Source organism: Trichomycterus rosablanca, chromosome 20 (assembly GCF_030014385.1).
Source record: "Trichomycterus rosablanca isolate fTriRos1 chromosome 20, fTriRos1.hap1, whole genome shotgun sequence".
NCBI lineage: Eukaryota > Metazoa > Chordata > Actinopteri > Siluriformes > Trichomycteridae > Trichomycterus > Trichomycterus rosablanca.
Window position 1 is genome coordinate 1351204 of NC_086007.1, and position 20300 is coordinate 1371503.

Genomic DNA, 20300 nt, shown 5'->3' on the forward strand with positions numbered 1-20300 from the left:
CTCTGCACCATCTCCTGTTTCATGTCGATGCCCTGTTTCTCCAGCAGCTCTCTCTGAGCAAAGGCCCAGTCCACGGGCTCCACGGGGGTCTCAGCACACGGTGTCCTCTCACGCTCCTGCCTGGCCTGTTCTGGGTCGTTAAAGCGGAACACGTGGCTCTTTCCCATGATGATGCGGTTCCCTACAAGAAACACAAAACAGTTATCGCAATAATAATGTGTTTTATCTATATAGCACCTTCACGACAGCAGTACAGTAAATAAAACATGGAAGTGTTTCTATTTATTACAGTTTCTCTCTCACAGAGTTGCCAGATTCTCTGTTGGGAACCTGGAACCGGGATGCCGGGGTCGGTCCGGGTGCTTTTTCTAGTGATGTATGGGGCCAGCACTGGTTGGAACTCCACTCCACCAGCATCACAATATTTTTCAGGAGTCATGTGGGAACCACAATGGACGAGCGAGCTGCCCCCACATCTAGACCCAAGCTGGGCGTGGTCTGCAACAGTTGGTGGGGTGGGGTGGGGTGGGGTGCCGTTAGTGTATTGCCGTCCCCAGTTTGTTCTGGATTTTTCAGAGAACTTGGTTATCACTGGCGCTCTGAGCGGCTTCCACTTCGTGACGACAACTTTAATTTCTGCTCTTTCTCTTTTCTATCCACTTTCTCCGTCACGGCTTCAGTTGTTATTTTGTTTCCGTTATTTTGGCCACTGTTTGCCTTTTTTTAATTTGTAGCTTTTTAGCCCCAGTTTTCATTTAGCTTGGTGAATTATTTAATAAAATGTATGTAAAATGTTTAGTCCCTCAAGTTATTTCCTGAGACATTAAGTATGGAAATATTTATCAAGCTTTTAAAATTAGACTAAATTTTGAAATGACTCAATTATATTGTTGGACCCTTTTAGGGTAAAACCTTGACTGCACCCACACCCACTTTAAAAAGCAACACAACCCTTCAGGTCTGACTGAGCCGTTACACGGGAGCCGTCGATTCACCTGATCTGAGCACGGTGGGTTCCGAGACCCTCTTGCCGTTGACGTATATCTCCGCGTCCTCGCACGGCTCCAGCACGGCCACTCCCTCTCCTGCTGGGCCGGTGGTGCTTGTGAAGATGCAGTGCTCTTCCTTGATGAAGTGCCCGCTCAGGACGATGTCCTGCCTGCAGCTGGCGTCCTCACGCCCGACCCTGGAGGAACATGGATGAAAATCATCATGCAGAACACGGTACGGGTTATTTTGTTGTACCCGCTGGAGGAAGGTTCGTACTTGGTTAGTCCGTCTTTGATGTAGTACAGTAAGCACTCGGACATCAGAGGGTCTTCGTTCAGGTTCACCAGATGAGGCGTCTGAAAATGGTTTAAATCACAGTGAGAGAGTGAATTCTCAGAACTTTGGCGATAATGATGTAAAAAAAAGGGTTTTATTTATTTTTACTCACCTTTTTGGGAGAAAACACTCCAACCGTGCCTCCGTCCTCCCTCATCGCTACTCCCATTTCAGCCAAAAGAGCCTCCCTATGGAAACAAAAGTATAAAATATTTGTTACTGGACTTATAGGCGAGGGCACGACCCGTATGCTAATACACTGTATGAACAAAAGTATTGGGACATTCTAATTATTGAATTCACGTGTTTCATTTACAGTTACTTTTTGGCATTTAGCAGACGCTTTTGTCCAAAGTACCGTGACAGTATAAAATCTAAGCAATTGAGGTTTAAGGGCCTCGCTCAAGGGCCCAACAGTGGCAACCTGGCAGTTCACTACCTTACCTGCTAGGCTACAACTGCCCTGTGTTTCAGCCACAGTTGCTAACAGGTATGATAAGTCAATTTTTGCAGAAACAGGTTAGGGAAGGCCCTGTCCTGTCCCAGCATGAGCAGTCTCTATGAAGACGTGAAGAAAAGCTCGGCTTATAGAAACTCAGGTGCCCTACAGCACCTCTGAACAGCTGTGGAATGGATTGGAACACCATCAATAGTCCCCAGCCATACAAATGCTGACCTCTTATATACAGTACATATTTCAAGCTTCTCAGATCAACAAATTCATGGCCAGGTGTCCAAATACTTTTGGCTATACAGTGTATTAGGGGGTTTCTTACAAATTGAGGCTTTTAAAGTCTTGAAAGCTGAGAGTTTGCTTTCGGGAGAGACTCGGGGTGTGTGTTACCTCTCCATCCGAATGGCCTCAGTGCGGCGCAGTTTCTCCTCCCAGGTCTCGTTCAGCTCTGCGATGATTTTCTCAGTTTCCTAATGAGGTGGGAATAAAACAAGGAGCGTGATCACTAATGATCATGCAGTAATATAATCCGGCCTATATCATGGGTACACATCCTGCCTCTGTCCACACATTCCTCTATTCAATTCTCCCTGCGCCGCTCTGCAGACAGTTTTATTGCAGCTGGCACAGCGGGCGCAACTTGTCATAAAGTTAGTGATAATAATTTTTTTAATAATGATTTGATTGGCTAATTTTACTGTCTTTGGAAACTGATCTCTCAATTTCTCACAACCCTGGATCCAACTGCCCATCCACCTCTATTAACTGATCCACTAATCCTTCATTTATCCAGCCAACAACTGTTCATCTCATCGTGTCAGGTATTCACTCACTCACTCTCTTTCATAACAACTTATCCAATCAGGGTCGCGGAGGGGAGCTGGAGCCTATCCCAGCTTTTCAATGGGTGCAAGGCACACAGTAACACCCTGGACGAGGTGCCAGTCCATCGCAGGGCACACACACACACACATCCATTCACCTATAGGGCAATTCAGTGTCTCCAATTAACCTGACTGCATGTTTTTGGACTGTGGGAGGAAACCAGAGCTCCCAGAGGAAACCCACACAGACATGGGACCCCGGACCGCCCCGCCTGGGGATCAAACCCAGGACCTTCTTGCTGTGAGGCGACAGTGCTGCCCACCGAGTCACCGGGGCGTCAGGTAGCGATGTGTTGTTTAAAATCTTTTATCTGTCTATGTATTCATCTATTTTATCCTTCATCCATCCGTCCCGCCTCACCTTGAGTCTCTCGATGGCCTCCTCACTGCCGGGGAATATGATGCGATCATGCAAGTTGCTGATGGATCCGGCGCGGCTGGACAGAGCCGACAGAGACGGCGACGGACTCATCCCGGTCATGGCGTTGGTCACTGTGAACAGATCACGTCTTTGATTGACAGCCTGGCCGCTACGGATATCAGTGCTGTAGCTGGACAGATCTGCCCAGGAATGAGAACAGGAGCGTGAGGTGGGAGGGTTACAGGAACGAGAGGAGGGTCGGAGAAACGGATAGATATGGAAGCAGGTATCAAAGGAGAGGAGGAAGAACAAAAGTCATAAAATAAAGCGTTGTTGATAAATTACTGAAGCACCATGACCACTATAAATTTGAGGAATCTTCATAAGTACAATAATTCATTAGCATTTTATTTGGTTATGGGTATTATTTCTATGCCTCAAATTCATTTTAGCCTTGTAACCATGCCGAGCCATGAGAATCATTCATGAGACCAATGCTAATCTACTACAGCGACCCGACGTTCGCACTAGCATGCAACAGCCAGGCAGTCATTTCACATATGCGAGGGTACGACTATGGAAGAGCTCTGAAAGCAATGATGCTAAATAAAAGCCGTCAAAGCTAATAAAATGCTGGCCATAAGCACAAGATAAAACACAACGTGCAGCATTTTCTCCTCTCACGACAGAGGCTGATTATGCTAGCCCACCACCGCTGAGATCCGAATCTCAGTGGTGCTCTTGGCCAGCTGGGCATCTACACAGACATGATTGGCTATGCCTGAGGATGGGAGGATGGCCGAGGCCCTGCGATGTTTTGGTGCCTGGATGAAGTGTTTGATACATTTACATTACATTTACATTTTTGGCATTTAGCAGATGCTTTTATCCAAAGCGACTAACAATACTGTGACAGCACACCGTCCAATTAAGGGTTAAGGGCCTTGCTCAAGTGCCCAACAGTGACAATCTGGTATGAACCAGTGACCTTTTGATTACTGGTCCAGTACCTTAACTGCTAGGCTGTAACTGAACTGTAATACCTGATACCTTTAGTAATCAGAACCTACAAAAAAGCTTGAGTGCACAAACAAAAGAAACTCTGGGCAACATCAGGAACTTGTTGTGACCGCCATGTGAGAAAGGAGAAGCCTCCCACTCCTATGCAGATGACACTCAGCTCGTTCTGTCATTTCCTCCTTCAGACACGCAATTCTCAGCTCGCATCTCAGCATGTCTGCGAGACATCTCACAATGTATGTCGGCTCATCATCTAAAACAGAGATGTTGCTCATTCCTGGAGATCAGTCTCCAACCCAGGACCTAGTCATTTCTCTGGATGACTCCCAGATCAGACCATCTGATAAGGTAAGAAGTCTTGGTGTTGTCCTTGATAACCAGCTGACATTCTCTCCTCGTATAGCCAACATGACAAGAGCGTGTCGGTTCCTCCTGTACAACATCAGGAAGATTCGTCCATTTCTCTCCAGGGAAGCTACCCAGATTCTGGTGCAATCACTTGTAATCTCACGGTTGGACGACTGCAACTCCCTCCTGGCTGGAGCTCCCATGTCCACGATTAAACCCTTACAGCTCATTAAAAATGCAGCTGCACGTCTGGTTTTTAACCAGCCCAAACACTGCCACATCACCCCACTGCTGCGTTCTCTTCACTGGCTTCCTGTAGCTGCACGCATTCAGTTTAAAACACTGACGCTCGCCTACAAAGCCAAAAATGGAGCAGCCCCAAGCTACCTTCGGGGTCTAATCAAACCCCACTCTGTACCACGCAACCTCCGAGCCTCTAGTCTAGCTCGACTTGATCCTCCATCCAGGACTAAAGGAAGACAAGCATCAAGGCTCTTCTCTGTTCTAGCGCCGAAGTGGTGGAACGAACTTCCTCTGTCTGTCCGAACATCTGAGTCTCTCGCTGTCTTTAAAAAACGATTAAAAACCTTCATCACCTTTTTATGAAGCACTTAAGCTGACTTGTACTTATTTACTAACATTTTATTCCAATCTTTTCCATTTAAAAAAAAAAAAAAGAAAAAAAGGCCACTTTGGTTCTAACAGGTTTTAGCAGATTTGTGTTCTTCGACTGTTGTCTATCTAAACTAGAGTAATGAAATGTTCACTATAGAAGCACTTCTGTAAGTCGCTCCGGATAAGAGCGTCTGCTAAATGCTGAAAATGTAAATGTAAATGTAAACGAAACTGTTAAGCCATTTTCCTAACCACACAACCATTCTCAGCACATTATCCCAAGCATGTACATTCATGGTGATGCAGGGCACCATGCTTTAGCTTCAGTAAGCCACAGAGCAACTGGGGTGCAGAAAAAAATACACACATTTCAGAGAAGCTATTCCAGGAGCTCCAGCTCGAAATGCTGAGGGGGGAAAAGAGAGAAACACACATACACATCCCTCAGATATAAACACACCCCTCCGACTGCCCTGTAGTGACAGAGCGGCGTAACTGTGATACAGGCCGAGTAAGAATGAATACGTCATTGATATGGATGCTAGTGTGCGCAGCTGTTTTTAGACTGATTCCATAAATGTATAAAGGGTTACAAGAACATAAATAACTTATGAACAGAATAATGGATTCTATTCGAAAGATATTTTATTAAGTCTATTAATTATGTGAAGTGTAGTAGAACATATCAGGTGGTGTGTGTGTGTGTGTGTGAGTGTACAGCCCTCTTCGGTAAGGTTTGGGGTCTGCAGCGGTGAGGAGTGATATATCTGGGGAATTAGATACCACTAGATTTGGAAAAAAGAAGGGAAATGCATTAAAAGAATTTAAAAAATGTAATATATTTTTGTCCGATACACTGCATTGATTTGTGTTTTAATATCGTTGCTGTAAATATTTTCAAAGTGTAAATAAAATGCCAATATCAACAATAAATAAAAATAAAAGGGTACGATAACTCACTCTCGAGGATGTCGCCGAGACCCTGGGCGTAGAGCAGATCTTTAAGCCGAGCCACTTCCTCTTTTAGCTCGCGCACCAAGCGGTTGTTGGGATCTTCGTTAATAACCGCATTACAGCGGATCTGCTTCGCACGGTCAGCGTACCTGCGGGAATAAAAAGCACAATACGGTTCATTACCCACAGATAAACATTACATAAAGAAATAAGAACATTGTACACTATATGGACAGAACTGTATACATAGTGTTTGTGGTTTGGAAAGTTTAACTTTAAGGTCTTTATGAGACTGTGTGATTATGGATATTACTGCAGTACCTGAGGGTGCTGAGAGTCTCATCATAGTTGATGTCTGCAGGACTGAGAGCTGCTACCATCGCAGTACGTGAGTTTCCTCCTGTTCACATCAACACCACGCGTGTGAATACACACAGAAAAAGAACTGATTTTAAGTATATAAGTACTTTATACAGAAATACCAACAATAGGACAGAATTTAAGAAAGAGTAGGATAAGGTAAGAGAATAAAGTGAGATTTGGGACGCAGCCGCACTCGAGTCTTCACTAATAATCGGTACAATAATAATAAATCATGAAATCTAATCTAACATCAGCTAATTAATGTTCCAAAAAAGATGGGACGATAGTAACAACAACATTGCAATAGTAATGATTGAATGATTATTATGGGATGTGAAACGGCTCGTACCGAGGTTCTCTCTGAGCAGCCAGGTGAGGACGGAGTCTCTGTATGGAATAAAACTCTCCACCTTCTTTTTCTTCTTGTTCTGTACAGAAACGTCGGCATTAAAAACCAAATAATAAAATAATCATCAGAACGAAGTAATAATTGTATGTATAATCTGCATTAATACAGTAATAATTAATCAGTGTATAGTAATCAATATTAATCAGTAATAATAATCAATATCAGTCAGTATATAGTCAGAATAATCAGTAATAATGAGTATAAAGTAATAGTCAGAAGGTAAAATAAGAACATTAAGTTAATTCTACTGTACATTAGCTCACCTTGTTTGGTAGAGAGTCCTATAAACACATAGAATACAAAATAGAAATATATAAATATAGATTCCTGATATTTACAGCTATAGTATACTTCATATATATTATACAGTAAAATCATTCAGTATGTACTCAGAGTTCTTACCACTTCAGCTAAAGCAGAAATGACTTTGCCCAGTGTGGTCAGTGATTTATTAATGTTCGCTCCTTCCTACAAACAGCACAGATCGATCACAGTTATAAGGACACACAGCAGAAGTGTTTTTATTCCAGTCAGACTCTTACACACCGGGTTTATGTGAACATGGACGCTTTTGAATCTGTCCAGTTGAGTCGATGTGACGTTTTACGTTAGTATTAAATTTTGTTTGTATGTTAAAACACAGACAAATGAGCTGAGGATGTCTGAGGGTGGGCGGGTTAGATGGTCGAAGCCACATGATAGATTGTGTTTATATCATTTGTTAAATGCCTGCAGTACTGGCTGAAAGTTCACCTTCAGTCTGGTTCCTTTAGCTCCTGTTGAATCAGCCCTTTCACTGCCTGCCAGATCCACCAGGCTGATCTTGCTGACCTGCATTAGATGGAAATGGATTACATTAGCAGAATAATCTACTGACGCTACAGAGCTGCGTCCAAATTCCTGCCCCGCCCTCCTGTTCAGTACCAACTACTGCGTCCCAATTCATCTTCAAAAGTTCATATCGACATTTATTTTTTAATACACGGTGCTGTACATCTTATTGGCATCACAATCTAATTACAACTGATGGAACGCAAACCTCAAAGGTTCAAGGCCATAATCACAATATATATTGTATACCACCCCCGGTATACTGATGTAAAAATGATAAACATATTCCCCTCACTAGCAGGAACCCCACCATCACCACCTCTGATTTGGAACACCCAATGTTCAATTCATGGCTACAGCCTTGATACAAAGCAAATCCATTAGAGTGCATAATGATATAAACATTATGTACCATGTATACCATGTTAATAACATCCCCCATTCTTCATGCACACGCCCCATAACAAGACTTTTATTTCATGTTATTTTCTCCCTGTTAGGATTTAAAGTACTTGAATCTGTGCATAAATATCAATAAAAAAAGCTGAGACCAGTTTTATAGCTGAATGTTAAATGTCACTCAACTGATGGTCAGTAATTTCAGCCAAATCTGACACTGGAATAAAAGTTTGGACGCTACCTTTTCTGTCGTGTTGTCGCTGTCGCTGTCGAAGCGCTTCTGCGTGAAAATGATGTTAAAGACGGCGTGAGAGCGACTGCTCGTCTCGTTCATGTTCGTAGCTGCAACGGTTCTGTAATCAAAGCGAGACGTCAGGACGTACACGTACACTTACTCAATCCTCCGAGATCCTTTACATCTACTGTCAAGTGAAATCAAATTACAACATAGCATTCATTATTATTATTATTATTTCCTGATTGATAACAGGTCATTTTTCACTCGCCTTGCTTTGTTTCCGGAGTCCATCAGGTCCTGTATGTCGTTGAAGGAGGTGACGGCCATCTTGGACAGATCTTCTACGTAGGGACCCATGAGAGGATGCTCTCTCACACGCAGGTTTCCTTTGTTCTTGGGGTTCAGTAGATCCCTTACTCGCTCACAGTAGATCTCCATATAGCTCACCTGTAAGTTGAGTTAATGTTGGCTCGATGTTGTACTACCATAATAAAATCAGTAACTCTGCCCTGTTTAAGTAGGAAACCCGCTGTGCCACGCTTGATATTCTTAATCTACATATCCCAGCAAAAAAAGCTCCTCCCATCAGGTGCCCACTGTCCCTGTAGGGTTTTCCTCACCTCCACTGAGTAAGACATGTTGTTGTCCATATTGTCATTGATCTTGGTGAACAGGTCCTCACAGAGCTGGAGGGAACACGAAACAATGCCATTTAACACAAGTTTGAGCTTATCGAGGGTGTAAAATGTTTTCATTTGGGCACTAATTAACATTTGCTTCTTTTTTCAAACCGTGTATTTAACGCGCAATATAACTGATGCATAAATTTACTGTGTATTTAATCATTTTGTTTGAATTGCAGGGGGTTGCACAGGATCTTTTTATTTTCATTTGCAAAAAAATGCACTTTGTTTAGCATGATTATACTATATTAGTTGTAACTAGGAAAAAGCAGAAACAAAAGGGCGTTTTCAGTGTATGCACCCAAGTTGTGGAATACCCTGCTTCTGCCCCCTGATATTAGACTTGCTGGGTCAAAGGGGATTTTTAATAGAAGGCTTAAGACTTATTTTTATACCTTAGCCTTTAAGAATGGACACTGATGTTTGATGTTTCATTAGCTGCAGCTGCACGGTTTATATGGTTTATGTTTGTTTTATTCCACCTATGGATGTAGCTGTGTTGTTTTTATGGTTTTACGGGTATCATTCATATCTTATCTTATTAATTGTGAAGCACTTTGTAGCCTGTCTTAGAAAAGTGCTATATAAAAAAATGTTCACTTAGTTACTATATAAACTGAAAAACATCACCGTTCGATAATCATTTTTGCTTAATTACGTACATCAGACAAATTTTGATTTGTGTATTCTGTATCGAGGAATTTATCAGCCCATCTGGAAACATCAAAGTTTGGAAGCTTAATCACTTATAATAAACCATTTCTGATGTGTGTGTGTGTGTGTGTGTGTGTGTGTTGTATCTTCACCAGGGGTATGATGCCCTGCTGGTCTTTCTCCTGTTTGCCCATCATGGTGTAGGATTTTCCAGCTCCGGTCTGACCGTAAGCGAAGATGCAGACGTTGTAGCCTTCGAATGCGTGGAGCAGCATCTCCTCTCCGATATCTTGATAGACCTGCTTCTGACAGGCGAAGTTCACATCCTCCGGCTGAAACACACGCAGAGGAGAGAAGAGAAACAGATATTCAACAAGATCAACAACAAAAAAGAATCAGACGTGAATACCGGCATCTGAATGGACAAAAGTATGTAGACACCCTTTTAATTATAGAGTTCAGATGGGTAAGCCACACCCATTGCTAACAGGAGTATAAATCAATAATAAATAATAATCTTCATGCTTCTAACTGTTTCTTGTTCCAGCATGACTGTGAGTGTGATGGAGGAGCTCCAGTGGCCTGCACAGAGCCTTCCAGTTTACAACTTTGGGATGAATTGGAAAGTGGAACTGCTCATCCAACACCAGTGGCATCAGTTTGAAAAATGAAACACACAAACGACACCCAAAGTCTTGTAGGAAGCCCTCAGGTAATAGTTTTTGCTGTAATAGCAACAGGGAGGGGTGGCAGGGGTGGCAAATCCATCATACTGGTCATTCTCTTAAAATGGGACTTCCAACAAGCTCTAATCAAGTGTCCACATACTTTTTTCTAACAATTTATTTATGCATTCACTATTTTCCATAGAATCACTTGTTACGACTTTGGAAGCGGCTCAGACTTACCGTTGTATGAGACCAGTACGAGTAGTCGAAGTTGAAGCTTTTGTTTTCTTTTGGTTGTTTAGGGTTGATGATCGCTGAAAAGAAAAGGCAACATTCAGAACATCAGAGGAAAACAGAAACTAAAACCTTACAGAAATTCTCCTTAGGTTAGTTCCTGATTCTTAAGTTCACCTTCATCCTTCATTTAAAGGTTCCTTTAGTTCCCCTTATCCTTTATTCTCAGGTTTGCTTAGTTTACCTTTGTCCTTCCCCTCAGGTTCCTCTAGTTTCCCTTATCTTTATTTTTATGTTCATTTAGTTCCCCTAAATCATTCATCCTCAGGTTCCTCTAGTTCCCTTTGATCCTTCCTACTTAGGTTCCTCTAGTTCCCTTTGATCCTTCATCCTCAGGTTCCTCTAGTTCCCTTTGATCCTTCATCCTCAGGTTCCTCTAGTTCCCTTTGATCCTTCCTATTTAGGTTCCTCTAAATCCCTTTGATCCTTCCTACTTAGGTTCCTCTAGTTCCCTTTGATCCTTCATCCTCAGGTTCCTCTAGTTCCCTTTGATCCTTCATCCTCAGGTTCCTCTAGTTCCCTTTGATCCTTCCTACTTAGGTTCCTCTAGTTCCCTTTGATCCTTCATCCTCAGGTTCCTCTAGTTCCCTTTGATCCTTCATCCTCAGGTTCCTCTAGTTCCCTTTGATCCTTCCTACTTAGGTTCCTCTAGTTCCCTTTGATCCTTCATCCTCAGGTTCCTCTAGTTCCCTTTGATCCTTCCTATTTAGGTTCCTCTAGTTCCCTTTGATCCTTCCTACTTAGGTTCCTCTAGTTCCCTTTGATCCTTCATCCTCAGGTTCCTCTAGTTCCCTTTGATCCTTCATCCTCAGGTTCCTCTAGTTCCCTTTGATCCTTCCTACTTAGGTTCCTCTAGTTCCCTTTGATCCTTCATCCTCAGGTTCCTCTAGTTCCCTTTGATCCTTCATCCTCAGGTTCCTCTAGTTCCCTTTGATCCTTCCTATTTAGGTTCCTCTAGTTCCCTTTGATCCTTCCTACTTAGGTTCCTCTAGTTCCCTTTGATCCTTCATCCTCAGGTTCCTCTAGTTCCCTTTGATCCTTCATCCTCAGGTTCCTCTAGTTCCCTTTGATCCTTCGTCCTCAGGTTCCTCTAGTTCCCCCGATCCTTCATCCTCAGGTTTCTTTAGTTCCCCTTGATCCTTTATTTTCAGGTTCCTTTAGTTCCCCTTGATTCTTCACCCTCAGGTTCCTCTAGTTCCCCTAAATCCTTCGTCCTCAGGTTTTTCTAGTTCCCCCGATTCTTCAATCTCAGGATCCGCTAGTGCCCATTGATTCTTTATCCTCAGGTTCCTCTAGTTCCCCTAAATCATGAATCTTCAGGTTCCTCTAGTTCCCCTTGTTCCTTCATCCTCAGGTTCCTTTAGATTCTTCATCCTCAGGTTTCTGCAGTTTGGTTTAATTCTAAGCTTTCTTCAGATTGTCTTTCAGTCCAAAATCTTCTCTAGGTTCTAGGTCTATAAAGTTCACTAGTTCCTTTAGACTGTAACGTCTTATTTCTCTACTATATTTAGCCCCTCCTAGATCCACTGTTTTCCCTCCTCATTAATGTTCTTGTTCTAATTCCTACATCATATTGCTTCATTTTCAAGGTACTTTTATTTTCCACAGCTCTAGTTCTTCTACTTCTTATCATTTTATGCAAGCTCCTATAGTTCTGGTTCCTGTACCTATAAATGTAAGACTATGAAATGTAATCCTCATCATTTTGTGTGGTGCACCCTGCTTGTGTCTGATTCTGTGGGGACAGTATCAAAATCTCCTCAAATCTAGACGTGTGTGGGATGTCGTGCCTCAGACTGTGTGTACGCAGCGATTCACTTCCTCCACAGACAGACACAAAGCTTGTAGTGTGAAAAATATCACATCACATGATGCTTCACTAGCTCTGTTACCCACTCACATCAAACAATGAACACTTCAGTGTATTCCTGAATAGTAGCGGTTATCACCGTGCATGTGAGGAACACGGACATCTACAGAACTGTGTCCTCACTGCATCATTTAGTTCTCCTGGTTCCTCCAGTTCCTCATGTCCTGGTTTCTAATTTCACTAGCTGTCAGTTTTTTAAATTGCTATTTGCTCTTGTTCCTCTGCTCACCTAGGGTTACAGCTTCATAATAAACCATGTTTCTCTGGTCTAGTCCCTTCCTGCGTCTTTGTTTTGTTTTCTCATAAATTAGAAACATGCTAACACTCACTGGTGGTGTTGCCGGACATCTGAATGATGCACTTGCTCTCCTTGCTCATCTCTCTGGAGTTGAAGGGTCGAACCCTGACCGCCACCTTCACTGAAGCTCCTGCCATGGTGAGAGACGTTTGGAGCCGCGGGTGGAGAATAAAAACAGCCGGTCCTCAAACACAAGGACACGTTCCACCTGGATGAGACATATTAGACTGACATGAAGATCATTTTAAATTCATTCATTTTAAATCTCACACATATTCTGGATATACGACAAGCCCATGGTCAAGTGTCTGAATACTTTTCACCATATAGTTTGTGTATATAGCTGTAATGTTGACAAAAGCGAAAAGTCTTTGTTGGTTCTGACTGCATCTAATACGAGCGTTAAAACCTGACGTACGCCTGAGATGTCTTAATAACGCAGCGAGTGCAGCGTTCAGTAAAGTGTCTCTATATCCACGTCTGTCACATGACTGATATTTCATTTCAGTAATGGATCCTGACCATGATTCATCATTACCGCCACTTCCTTCCTGCGCACAAACTGCTGTACTTACTACACAATCTGTACTTAATACCGTTAATAAAGCTGTATCTAAGCCTGTTACCAAAGAGCTGCACTCACACTGATCTCCAACACATCTACTTTTGTAAAATATCTAGATCTATCACATCTAGATTTGTAAAAATATAAGGATAATTTTTGATTATTCAAGTGATATTAATTTCACAATGTAATGGCAATCTAACAGACTCTAAAAACCAGATTCATTTTGAACACAGCTACAACACAGCTACAACATAGGTACAACAGGTACAACACAGGTACAACACAATTACAACACAGATACAACACAAGTACAACACAGCTACAACACAGCTACAACATAAGTACTACACAAGTATGACGCAGGTACAACACAGGTACAACACAGTTACAACACACATAATACACATGTACAACACAGGCACAACACAGCTACACCACAAGTACAACACAGATACAACACAAGTACAACCCAAGTACAACACAGCTACAACACAAGTACTACACAAGTACAACACAGCTACAACACAAGTACTACACAAGTACAACACAGGTACAACACAAGTACTACACAAGTATGACGCAGGTACAACACAGTTACATCACACATAATACACATGTACAACACAGGTACAACACAATTACATTACACGTAATACACATTTGCAACACAGGCACAACACAGCTATACCACAAGTACAACACAGGTACAACACACATATTACACATGTGCAACACAGGTACAACAAAGGTACAATAAAATTACAACACAAGTACAACACAGCTACAACACAATACAAGACTGGTACAAAAAAAGCTACAACACAGATATAACACACTTAATACACAGGTACAACACAGGTATTACACAGGTACAACACAGGTACTACACAGCTATAACACAGGTCAACACAAGTACAACACAGCTACAACACAGGTACAAAACAGATACAACACACGTAATACACATGTACAACACAGGCACAGCATAAGTACAACACATGTACAATGCAGCTACAACAGAGGTACACGGTCACAGAGAGTAACACAGAGAATCATTTTTTAATGAGCTGGAGCTCAGCAGGAGAACAATGTGAAACTGGAAATGACTAGACTGGGTGAAAAAAGGAAAACAAATCTGGTATTTTTCCTACATGTTTTCTTTTAAATGTTGCAAGTTTTTCAAATTAATTAAATTAAATAATGAAATTATGAAAATGAAATAAAATTGGAAATATATTTTCATCCCGGACAGGGTAGCAGTCCATCACAGGGCCTGGGCCACACCAGTCCACCTTAGACATAACCAATCATGTCTGTATGCAGACGTCTATCGGCCGATAGCTATTTAATAATAATCGAACTCCACACAATGCGTCACGGTGACGCCGATATAAACTGGTGCAGTATTTCATTTATCCTTAGTGACAGATAATTACATTCAGGAATGTAAACAGTGTCGGCCATTTTGCACTGAACGGATGCCACCGGCCTCACCCAGGAGGACACGGCGCATCTCTGGCATGGTGGATCAGCATCATAACACTGATCCATCTTCAGACAGAATCACATTTAAAAAAGGAAATGATCTTAAATATGTGAATGAGCCTGTAATTAATTAAATCTGCTCTTTAATTACGATGTCTGAACGTCACAGTCTTCATCCCAATACACACATTTCATTCAGTTCATATGTCTCGCTTCCTTTTTACACCAGATGCCTAACAAATCAGATTTAGTCATGGTTTTACTGTGATGTACGTTATTTCCTATTCAATCCTCGATCTTCTGGGATGCCAGCTGCTCGTGTAAGGCCTACTGGAGAAGAACGACACCCACCAACAGTGCTGGTAACACCAACCACCTCGACAAAATCATCACATTTTGAATCCCTCCAATGCCAACTGGACTTACCCGATCACTGCGAAGTCCTAGAGAGCCGTTCGGCAGTGGACGTTATTTCCATCCAGGCTGCCGCCCGTGTTGTTTTTTTCTCCTCAGCCTCTCTCTCGATCAGCTCATCAGCCTTCAGCCTCGGCGTCACACTCTATGTGTGTGTGTGTGTGTGTGTGTGTGTGTGTGTGTGTGTTGATGGGTTTGCAGGGGCCTGGTACCCGCTGGTGCGTCAGGACTTGGGTGGGCGCAGGAAGAGAAAAAGGGAGGAGGGAGAGCGAGTGTTTTTCTGTGCTGCACAAAATGGCTGTGATGCTGCTGCCGAGGATGCTGAGGCCGGTGACGTCATCAGTGAGGGAGTCCAGCATCACCGAGAGAGAGGAGGAGAAGGAGGCGGGGGCAGCGAGAGGATGGAGAAAGGAGGGGGATGGAGGAGAGAGAGAGAGAGAGGTGGGGGGAGAGGAAGAGCGAGAGAAAGAGAATGATAGAGAGGGGTGGATTTGGGAGGGGGGGATTAGACAATAGTCTCCTTTAAAGAAAGCGTGAGTTAAAAAGGCTGTTCAGCACTTCTGCTGAAAACTATTAACAAGCAAAGACAAAGAGTGATGTCACTGTGTCTATACGACTTTGCGACAACAGTCTAGGGAAGGCCCTTTCCTGTTCCAGCATGAGCGAGCTCTATAAAGACATGAATAATAGCTCGAGTTTAAGAAACTTCAGTGTCCTCCAGTGCACCTCGGCCTCTCTCAACAGCTCTGGACTGAATTGGAACAAATGCTGTCACGTTTTGAGTGAATGGGCACAAATTCTCACAGACACACTTCAAAGTCTCGTGAAAAGGCCGCTCGAGTGGCGCAGCGGTAAAACACGCTAGCACGCCAGAGCTGGGCTTTCGAGTACAACGTATCGAATCTCAGCTCTGCCATCCGGCTGGGCTGGGCGGCTGCATGAACAACGACTGTCTGTTGTTCATAGGATTAGGGGCAAGTCGGATCACGACCCCTGCTGGCTGATTGATGGAGCCTGCACAGGGTTGAGGAATAATGCTGATCAGGGTGTGGCTCTCTGTGCACAGTGCTGATTGGTATATATGAACTCGACTCGTGCGGGTGAAAAATGCAGTGTGTACTGAGCACGTGTCGGAGGGGGCGTGTCAGTTGAGAGGCGTCCTCAGTCAGCGGTGGAGGGTTGAATCAGTGGAGGATCCAATCAGGGTATTTGGACACGACTAAATTAGGGGAGAAAATAGAGAGAGAAGCCTTCTCAGAAGAGATCAACATTTTAATACCTTGTTTTTGAATCGGGACGTCCGACAAGCTTGTGGTCAGGTGTCCAAATACTACAAAAGCAAACGAAGCAAAACAAAATCCCAGATACCCAGCATGCATTGCATGTCCTGAGTGAATACGGTGAATAGAGCCTTTGTGGAGAGCAGTCGCCCTCAGCTGTGAGCGCGTCGGGCGCGCTGGATGGAAATCAAATCTTCCAGTAACAGGATTAACGTCAGTTTGGATCTGATGAAGCGTTCGACATGAAAGCAAAGATCAAAGAAACTGAGCGAATAAAACAAGGAGCATCTCAAACCGAGACCTTCCCTAATAAATATTACGTCTAATCAGTGCACTAGAAAAGGGATAACAAGCTGGCCGACTAGACAGGATGATAGCACTGCTGAGATTCTAAACCTCAGATCTCAGTGGTGCTCTGGGGCAGTCGAGCATCTACACAGACATCACTGGCTATATCTGGTGAGGCGAAGAGCCAAAGCCATTGGGCTCTCAGTGCCGGCCCCAAGCCAGGAAGGGCATCTGGCATCAGTCAGGTATGCAGACCGGGATGATCCGCTGTAGCGATTAAGTTTGAACCCATATTCTTAGAACCCTGAAGCTGTGTGGTAAAAGTGCAGTGACAGTAAAACGAATGACATGAATTCTGCAGAACGACGCCATCTAGTGGCTGCAACTACTACACTATATACAGTAACCACTAAAACGCAACAATACGTCACATCTATTCAACATATTTCTCTGTACTAACCACTTTCATCTGGTCAGGGTTTACTGGGTAAACCGGCCACCAGGCAGACACACATTCTCACACCTCAAAGCAATTTAGAGCAGCCAATTCACCTCCTGCATGTTTTAGGAGGTAGAAGAAAACTGTAGTGACCCAATAAAACCACGCAGACACTGAGAGAACGTACCAAACTCCTGACACACCTTGACCCAAATCCCCAGGGTCCTCAGCAGATGCCACATTGTGCTGCAAAAATCACACTATATGGACAAAAGTATTGGGATACCCCTTCTCATTCGGTTTAGGCAAGGCCCTTTAGCGCTGTGCAACCCGAGCATTTACATTTCACTAAAAGATTGTGAAAAAGCAATTATTTACATTTGACTGACTTATAGAGAAAAATCATCCACATTAAGGCCAGCAATATAAACAATCACATGTAAGAAAATTTCTTGTTGACCCGGAGACACCTGTGACCTCCAATCAGCCCTTTTTCTTTAGAAAAGTGGAAAAGTAGGAGTTGCTCCCCACCAAGGTGCAAAGGCCACACACGGACAAACAACCTGGCCTGACTTATTTACTAATCCGAGTAATTATTGACTGCAGTAGAGCAGGCTGAAGTCCATGTTCTAGAGAAGAGCACATGGACAGAATAACTTACACTAAATACTTAAAACCAGCGCACTACACTACACGCCTCTTCGCTCGTATTCATGGTCACTGTATGCTTGGAATTAATCCAACATTAAAAAAAACATTCTGGCTGCATTAACGGGTTAAAATGATTCACAAGTGACCATGTAGTTTCTTCCAAAGTCAATGTTCTGACATCACACACTATGCAGATTGTGACACAGAGTCAAGGTTTGACCGTGGTGCAATACACACTGTGGTCAGAGCATCGTTTCTGAAAGAACAGTTATGAAACTATGAAATCGCTATAAATGTCAAGTTGGGACGGTACGGAAAATGCAAAAATAAAAAATACAAATAAGACTTTGAGCTTGACTTCTATTTGATTGCAGACAGTATGAACACGAGACATGTCATGTTTTGTCTGGTCATTGCAAAAATGTTGGGACGGTTAAGCATTAAACACTGTGTCACCATGTCACCGTTCCTTCTCATTTCTTGTATCACAACATTTTGTACTGTTCTTTCTGCAAACACGTCAACAGTACTGGGGTGTGCAAAAGTACAGGGTTGTTGTTGTCATAAAATTCTGAGGGTTTTTTTCTTCGTTCGTTTGTTTTGCATTTTCCATACCGTATCAGAATCCCAATAAGGGTATAAGTCAGATAACAAAAGGTTTATGTTGCTTGTATTGTACTACCATCTATACTTCTATAGATGTACTTGATGTTAAGCTGGTAAGGCGTAACAGTAGGAGGCACGCTGCTAGTAACATCACTGCATAAGTTCTGGAGGTTGAATATCAGGCTGGGCTCACAAACCACTAAGGACCCATATCAGTGCACCCTCAGTGTAGGTCCCAAGCCCGGATAAAAACGGAGGGTTGGGTCAGGAAAGGCGTCCAGCGTAAAAACAGGGCAGTGATAGCTCAGTGGTTAAGGTACTGGACTAGTAATCAAAAGATTGCCGGTTCAAGCCCCACCACCACCAAGTTGCCACTGTTGGGCCCCTGAGCAAGGCCCTTGTGTTCAGTGATAACTGTAAGTCGCTTTGGATAAAAGCGTCTGCTAAATGCCAAAAATGTAAATGTAAATGTAAATACAATGCCAAAATAAACTTGTGGACGAATTATCTGCTCTGGCGCCCCCAAGCGGGAGCATTGTGAGGTATCATCACTTCAATACTTAATTTTCCAAATGGCTCCACAGATAATTGTGGTAAACACTGACCTCACCTGTCAATATAACAAGGTTTTAAACCATAGATTTAAATCGTAGATCCTCTATGCTGCTGCCTGAAAGAGTTTAGATCCAAAATTCTCACTGACGTTAGAGTTTTTATTTTTGGAAAAAGACTAATGCAAACACTCTTTATCCTAAAAACACAGTTACGTATTAACGCTGCTGCACGTTGTTTTGAATGAATGGAAGCTTAAAGTCTGTGTGTGTGTGTGTGTGTGTGTTCGCGTGAACATCCTCGTCGGCCAATCGGTTCCCTCAGAAGGGGTAAACTCCTCTCTGGAGGCAGTAAACAAAGAAAAATCAATATGAGTGCGCAGCCTTTCAGTACATGCTTACTCATCTTAATTTCATCGAAGGCAGTTTTAGTTCAGTAGCACTGGACTATTAATCAGAAGGTTACCAGTTCAAGCCCCACCACCAGCAAGTTGCCACTGTTGGGCTCCTGAGCAAGGCCCTTAACACTCAATTGTTTACATTGCGTTCAGTCGATTAGGATAAAAGCACCTAAAAGGTAAAACATAAATGTAATACTAAATATTTTGGTTCAATTGTGTGTCTGTGATGGAGTGTCTGGGGATTCCTGCCTTTCACCCGATAAATCAGACCCACTGAGACCCTGACCAGGATAAAGCAATGGTAAAACAGTCACTGAATGAATTAAATGAATTAATAAATGAATGAATGTTTAATTATGTGACCTAATCCAGTGACAATCACCCAGTTCTTGACGCCCTTGGTGCATAAATTGTCATGCATAAATAATGGACTGACCTGCACAGACCCTGACAGCAACCCTGTTCAACATTTTTTGGGATGAACTGGAATGCTGACTGTGAGCCAAGCCTTTGGTACGTAACCCCAACGTGACTGAAATAAATACTAGAAGTTATGGTTGTGGCTGAAATTGAATGCAACTAACCAACTTAGGGTTAAGGGCCTTTTTCCAGGGCCCAACAGTGGCAACCAACAATGGTAAGGCTTGAACCAGTGACCTTCCGATGAACTAGAATTGGATGTCCACAAGCTTTGGATCATTTACTGTAACTGTAATTGTACTGAACCCACACGACAAACCTCACTGCTGGCATGAACACAGTGCAACTCTTCAGCAGCACATGTGCACGCCTCCAGCTCATCCTATGCAGCTTATCACTTTTCCAATGTTTGGACGGCATCGGTGGGTGGAAGACGGGGAGGAACCGTGCAGTGACGCATGACTGACCCTCGGCACCCCAGGGGTCAAAGACCTGTTTGCTTTTAAATATTTGCCAAAAGTTCAGACT

At 43.0% G+C, this 20300-nt stretch overlaps 1 protein-coding gene and 1 long non-coding RNA gene across 5 annotated transcripts in view; both read right to left on the reverse strand.

The window, feature by feature from the left end:
* kif1ab (kinesin family member 1Ab) overlaps nt 1-15813 on the reverse strand; it is a 37657-nt gene extending 21844 nt beyond the window's left edge. For 2 of the 4 annotated variants that reach the window (XM_063016843.1, XM_063016845.1), the window contains exons 1-19: nt 15149-15811; nt 12701-12877; nt 10448-10521; nt 9692-9871; nt 8823-8888; nt 8471-8649; nt 8206-8317; nt 7488-7565; nt 7137-7202; nt 6998-7015; nt 6675-6753; nt 6284-6362; nt 5969-6111; nt 3026-3156; nt 2171-2250; nt 1439-1514; nt 1267-1346; nt 996-1186; nt 1-181 (exon numbers count right to left, since the gene is read on the reverse strand). In XM_063016843.1, the coding sequence (XP_062872913.1) occupies nt 1-181; nt 996-1186; nt 1267-1346; nt 1439-1514; nt 2171-2250; nt 3026-3156; nt 5969-6111; nt 6284-6362; nt 6675-6753; nt 6998-7015; nt 7137-7202; nt 7488-7565; nt 8206-8317; nt 8471-8649; nt 8823-8888; nt 9692-9871; nt 10448-10521; nt 12701-12806 (1919 nt within the window). In that variant the 5' untranslated portion in view covers nt 12807-12877; nt 15149-15811. Of the gene's footprint in view, nt 182-995; nt 1187-1266; nt 1347-1438; nt 1515-2170; nt 2251-3025; nt 3226-5968; nt 6112-6283; nt 6363-6674; nt 6754-6997; nt 7016-7136; nt 7203-7487; nt 7566-8205; nt 8318-8470; nt 8650-8822; nt 8889-9691; nt 9872-10447; nt 10522-12700; nt 12878-15148 lie in introns of all 4 variants that reach the window. The other 2 variants (XM_063016844.1, XM_063016842.1) reach the window with 2 other exon arrangements.
* Nucleotides 15814-19099: 3286 nt separating this feature from the next.
* LOC134334068 (uncharacterized) lies at nt 19100-20297 on the reverse strand. The gene is made up of 2 exons (XR_010015454.1): nt 20092-20297; nt 19100-19293 (listed from the first exon to the last, which is right to left on the reverse strand). It is a non-coding gene; the product is annotated as an uncharacterized LOC134334068 (long non-coding RNA).
* Between the last annotated feature and the right edge of the window lie 3 nt (nt 20298-20300).